The sequence below is a fragment of the Cottoperca gobio genome, unplaced genomic scaffold, assembly GCF_900634415.1.
Source record: "Cottoperca gobio unplaced genomic scaffold, fCotGob3.1 fCotGob3_290arrow_ctg1, whole genome shotgun sequence".
NCBI lineage: Eukaryota > Metazoa > Chordata > Actinopteri > Perciformes > Bovichtidae > Cottoperca > Cottoperca gobio.
Window position 1 is genome coordinate 231,450 of NW_021166900.1, and position 6,051 is coordinate 237,500.

The window sequence follows — 6,051 nt, forward strand, 5'->3', positions numbered from 1 at the left end:
AAGTGATTTTCAAGGATTTTCTGAATGTCTGATTAATGAATTAATAAAGAAACTTCTAAAGATCAGTCATGGCTCATTTAGAGAGTTTGGTTTATTTAAAACTGACATTAATCTAATTGCTCTTCTTATTCTTATTTTGATTGTTTATGCTTTTAATTGTAATTGTATCTGCTTTATTTATTTATTTAATTCTATTTTTAGACTTTTCTGTATTTATTTATTCTATATCATGATGTGTATTATACTGTTTTATAACTTTTAGCCATCAAACATTTGTTTTTTATTTAATATACGATACGTCGTCATTGTGGAGAACTCCCAAAGCTCTTTTGAGGTTAAATAAATAAAATATAAAATCAGTACATTAAGTTATTTGTGTTCCTATATAAGTGAGAGGTGTTGAAAATAAACATTCTAAGTTGGTTTATATCCTGCAGAATTCAGCAGCTGTTGCTGAGCAACACAATCAAAGTGAAAGTTCTATAAAGTTATTATTTGTGTGTGTGTGTGTGTGTGTGTGTGTGTGTGTGTGTGTGTGTGTGTGTGTGTGTGTGTGTTGAGGATTTATTGTTATTTGTCCTGTGTGATAATATTTTTATTAATTAGTTATTTTCTTGTTTATTGGACAAAACTAACTTTTTGAAGACTATTATTATTATTATTATTATTTTCGGACATTAAACAAACAAAGTGATTCAGTGACGATATCAGAAGAATAATCATTAATTTTAATAATTAAAAGTAATTAAAATTATCATTAGCGGAGACTTCAGGGGAGAGTGATGTGTTCTCAGAGCAAGAGCCGAGAGGACGCACAGAAGGCTGATTTATTTTTATTTATATAACTTGTTCCTCATCAGCCTAATATCAACACTCAACACATGAACATTAAAACACAATGTCCCATGCAGACAGGTCACATTAAAACACAATGTCCCATGCAGACAGGTCACATTAAAACATAATGTCCCATGCAGACAGGTCACATTAAAACATATTGTCCCATGCAGACAGGTCACATTAAAACATAATGTCCCATGCAGACAGGTCACATTAAAACATATTGTCCCATGCAGACAGGTCACATTAAAACACCATGCCCCATGCAGACAGGTCACATTAAAACACAATGTCCCATGCAGACAGGTCACATTAAAACACCATGTCCCATGCAGACAGGTCACATTAAAACACCATGTCCCATGCAGACAGGTCACATTAAAACACAATGTCCCATGCAGACAGGTCACATTAAAACACAATGTCCCATGCAGACAGGTCACATTAAAACACAATGTCCCATGCAGACAGGTCACATTAAAACATAATGTCCCATGCAGACAGGTCACATTAAAACACAATGTCCCATGCAGACAGGTCACATTAAAACATAATGTCCCATGCAGACAGGTCACATTAAAACACCATGTCCCATGCAGACAGGTCACATTAAAACATAATGTCCCATGCAGACAGGTCACATTAAAACACCATGTCCCATGCAGACAGGTCACATTAAAACACCATGTCCCATGCAGACAGGTCACATTAAAACATATTGTCCCATGCAGACAGGTCACATTAAAACATATTGTCCCATGCAGACAGGTCACATTAAAACACAATGTCCCATGCAGACAGGTCACATTAAAACACAATGTCCCATGCAGACAGGTCATATTAAAACATAATGTCCCATGCAGACAGGTCACATTAAAACATAATGTCCCATGCAGACAGGTCACATTAAAACATAATGTCCCATGCAGACAGGTCACATTAAAACACAATGTCCCATGCAGACAGGTCACACTGCATTAAAAGGAGCTCCAGGTGCAACGGGGACAAACTATTTTCTATCGAGATGTGTTTGTGTGCACGGCGGACTCTCTGCCCTGAGGGCAGGAGCTGCACGTGGTTACTACTAACTATAGTCGGCTCTCTGCAGAACACACCGTCTGCTCTTCAGAATCTGTCTCAACTGATTCGTTGATCACATTTTCATTCTCCTGCTCTGCTGACTGACAGCTCACTGTGAACTCTGCTGTTGATGGTTTCTCTGCACACGGTTGGCTTCACTGTCTTCACCAGGTTGCAGGATCTGATGTGTAACTACAGTATCTTTTGTCCGGAGGTCGCACACTGACAGTTTTATGATTTCTGTAAAAAAACAAATCCATAAATCTAAAATACATGTCAAAGCTGCCGGTGAACTCGACCCCAGTAATGTTCCAGTTCATAAAAGCACCAATAAACCTTTGAACCCCAATGAGAGCTCTGACTAAACACCAACCTGCTCCGGGGGTCCAACTTCCTGCCGTCCGAAGCGCACATTCAGGTGATTCGTGAAGTTATTACTTTGGTTGGTCGTAAACCTCGCTCTCCTGCGGGAGTCTCCAGAGCTCTTCAGTAACCAAGCTGTTGCCGGAGCTTCGATTACAGAACACTTGTGGAAACCTGTCAGCGCGGAATGATTTGCACGCCCGGGGTGTTCTGTTTTTTATTAGGACGTCCTGATGCGATCCCTGGCTGAAGACAAGGTTCCCTCCTTCCCCTGCCTGGAGGGAGAGTCTGTATCTGAGGACAATGTGGGGACACACGTGTGCTCACATCCGAGGCCTCCGTCCAGACACGCACAGAATGCCGGGAAAGTTTTACTTGGTCAGCTGTGGTTGGAAATGTACTAAGCTGAAGGAAAGCTACCATCAGAGTGATGAGTCACGAATCATCTGCTGCTCTTGTAACTCGCTGATGTTCTGGAGAATTGAATCAACAAGCGTCTGACAGAAGAAGCATTACACCAGAACCCAAAGTCAAAAGAGAGTAATGTTGGAAAGTTTATTGAGTCACAGCAATGAGTAGGTACAAGTCATTATGTCTTCCCTGCAGCCGTGGTTGTTATCTCCTCCATGGTTGTGTGTGGTGTGTTTGATATGTGGTGACCTTGCAGAGCAGCGGTGCACTGACAGTCTCTCAGACTCTGTGTCTTCATAAAGTCTTCATTCTAATCGTGTACTTCTGTGCAGATCTGTGTCAAAGCAACGTTTGGGAAGGTTTCAGTTGTTTTGTGTTTGTAAATCCAGAGAAATGTCGTGGAGGATATTTAGTCTCGACTTCGTCCGTTTGGTTTTGACAAACTACTTGAACTTGTCCACGACTCCATTTAATGGCCCTGCCTGAAGTTATTAATATTTAGATATAAGAAATATGTCTGTGGGATTATCACCTTTTCGTTTTCTGTCTTTATTCTCATTAATCTGATTTCAGTCTTTGTATTCTTTTGGTTTCATTGAAAAACAAAATTAAACAAAAAGAGCAAAGAAACAGTTTCCAGGAAATCATTTATTAAACTGCCTTTTGGGTTTCAATCCAAGTAAATCAGATGCAGATTAAACCCGGATGAGCCTGATATTGGTGGGATACACCAGTCTGGGGGAGCAGCTCTCCCCCCCGTAGCACTGACAGGTGAAGCTCGCCGCCCAGGCGTTGAGGTCGGCGGCGGAGGGGATGCCAATCGCCAAGTACTTCCTGTGAGCCCGCAGGATTCTGAAGTGGGTGGGGTTCAGGTGCAGGTACCGGGCGGAGTCGTAGCTCTTCCGGACGCAGCGGCCCTTCCCTTGGCACAAGACCTCGCTGCACAGCATGGCGGCCGCCGTCACGTTGGCGATGTACGGGTTCAAGGTGGACGTCAGGTACTCGGACAGAGACTGACAGGCAGCCTAAAGGAGGTGGGGGGGGGGGGGGGGGAGGTGAGACTCAGGTACATTAGGACAGAAATAAGAGGTTAAGTTTAAAAATGAGAAACGTATCATCAGGAGAGACGATGTGGACAAAATGACCCAAAGAAATCAATTTTGTCCCATATTTAAATGTGCATAGAACTTCAAGTCAACTGTTTCTAAAGCAGAAACATATGAACTTGAATATATGAAGCAAATGTCATCTTGCTGGTTCTAGATACTTCTATTTCTGCTATTAGAGCTACAAACTATACCACTATAAATAACAACTAATTAAGATAACACACAGAAGTCAAAAGAGTTCTTTCACATCTGTCAGTTGCGATAACAAACACTGCAGCGTCACTTCCTCCTACACCAGGAAACAAAGGCAGGTTAATTATTTACTGATTAGAGCCGGAGCATGTGTGTTCCCCTTTCACATGTCAACAGTGTTACACACACAGGATGTTCTCATGGCTGCAGACACACAGAAACGTTAAAAGTCTTCAAAATTGTCATTATTTTCAGCTTTAAACACAAAATGTGTGACACTTTCCCTCCACTGCAGCTCAGCAAACATTGACAACAGAAACAAGAGGTTCGAGTGGGATCAGAGCAGATGTGTGTGTTCACCTCGGTGTTGTAGTCTTTGGTTCCTCCCCACATTATGACCCCTGAAGCTCCCAGAGCTGCAGACTCTCCGACGGTGCTCACCAGGTCCGTCTGCGAGAGGACGAACCACACAGGGGAGTCAACACTTTCTGAACAAAGACTTTAAACTCCTAACAATCAGTGTTTATATTGTTTTCATTTGTTTCAGTTCTACAGCTGGTGATTTCTCTGAAAGTATTGAGACATGAAACTTGCTGCTGATGGATGATTCCTGAAGGTCTTGCTTGACGGCTGTTTCTGTAAAATTACTAATAGGTACCTTTTAACATCTATTAAAAAAGCAACTGAAAAATAGATTCTGGAGACATTTACTGGCGGGAGGAGAGTAAACCCAAATAATCCCCAGTATGAAGGGCTGTCCTAAACACTTTACATTGGCTAAGCTATGCAGGTTTGTTTGAAAAGTTGTCTTTGACTTTGTTCTAGTTTAAAGTTGTCACCTGAGTCTGGAAATTCTGGGTCTGGTCCCGGTACAGTGGCCTGGAGTACACGTACACTGGCATGGTGTAAGGACGTTTAGGAAGAGCGGCAACCCTCAGCGCCTCCTGGACACGGTTGCGGACGTAGAGCGCGGCTTGGGGGGAGTTCCTCAGGGTCTGGTGGAGGTAGATGGAGGGGAAGAGGGCGGTGCTGCGCTCCCACAGCCACAGCATCTGGTTGTTCTGCTTCTGGATCTTCGTGGAGCACTTCCCCATGTAGCTGGGCTTCTCCCAGCCATAGTTGTAGCAGTCGGGGAGCAGGTAGAAGCCCCAGCGGCGGCTCGGACGCTCGCCTTTGCCGAGGCTGATGGTCTTCTCCATGAAGAGGCGCCCGGCGTTCTGGAACTGGCTCTTTGCCAGTTCAGAAATTCTCTTCGATGACAAAAACGGGGCCATCTGCAGGGCGTGAGTGATGGACAGTTTCTTATAAATGCCTTTCGATCCCCAGTTCTGGTTCCACAGGGGGCGCCAGGACTCCCAGTCGATGACAGCCAGCCCAGGAGAGGAATCCTGGGAGATGTAGCGATCAATTTGACCCTTGGCCTTGGCCAGATGCTCCGTCAGGTTGCCATTTTGGGGGACTCCGCCTCTGTAGCGCTTGTGTTTGTCTATGTCAACTTTAGGGTAGAGGCCCAGGCGATCCTCGTAGAAGATGGTGAGGAATTGACCGGGCACCTCGACAGGTGTGGTCACCGCCTGGAATGCCGCGGTGTCCAGCGGTATCTCCAGTTGTTGACACTGGTCAGTGGGGGCGTTCCATATGGCCACAAAGGGGTGGTCGTGGATTAGTGGCGGCTCAGTAGGTGGCAGTGTGAGGTGGTGGTGGATTAGTGGCGGCTCATTAGGTGGCAGTGCGAGGTGGTGGTGGATTAGTGGCGGCTCAGTAGGTGGCAGTGCGAGGTGGTGGTGGATTAGTGGCGGCTTACTAGGCAGCAGTGTGAGGTTGGTGGCGCTAGTTGCGACAATACAGAAGGCAACGCAGGACAGGAAGGACAAGACCATCATGATGGCTGTGGACGAATGGAGGAAAGACAACAAATAAGACTGAGTCCCATTTCATTCCCCGACACCCTCGCCCTCTCCACCCAAACCTGATGGTGCGAAATCTTGTTCCAGTGTATTCACATTTCATTTCACATTGTTTCCTAAATGGTTGGTTGGTGCTTAAAGCTCCATCA

General features: G+C 44.5%; 1 protein-coding gene across 1 annotated transcript in view; it reads right to left on the reverse strand.

The window, feature by feature from the left end:
• Positions 1-3,322: 3,322 nt before the first annotated feature.
• Positions 3,323-6,051, reverse strand: part of LOC115005270 (hyaluronidase-1-like) — a 4,069-nt gene continuing 1,340 nt past the window's right edge. Inside the window, exons 2-4 of the mRNA XM_029427066.1 lie at positions 4,835-5,883; positions 4,356-4,445; positions 3,323-3,719 (exon numbers count right to left, since the gene is read on the reverse strand). Of these exons, the coding sequence (XP_029282926.1) occupies positions 3,390-3,719; positions 4,356-4,445; positions 4,835-5,878 (1,464 nt within the window). The 5' untranslated portion in view covers positions 5,879-5,883 and the 3' untranslated portion in view covers positions 3,323-3,389. The remainder of the gene's footprint in view (positions 3,720-4,355; positions 4,446-4,834; positions 5,884-6,051) is intronic.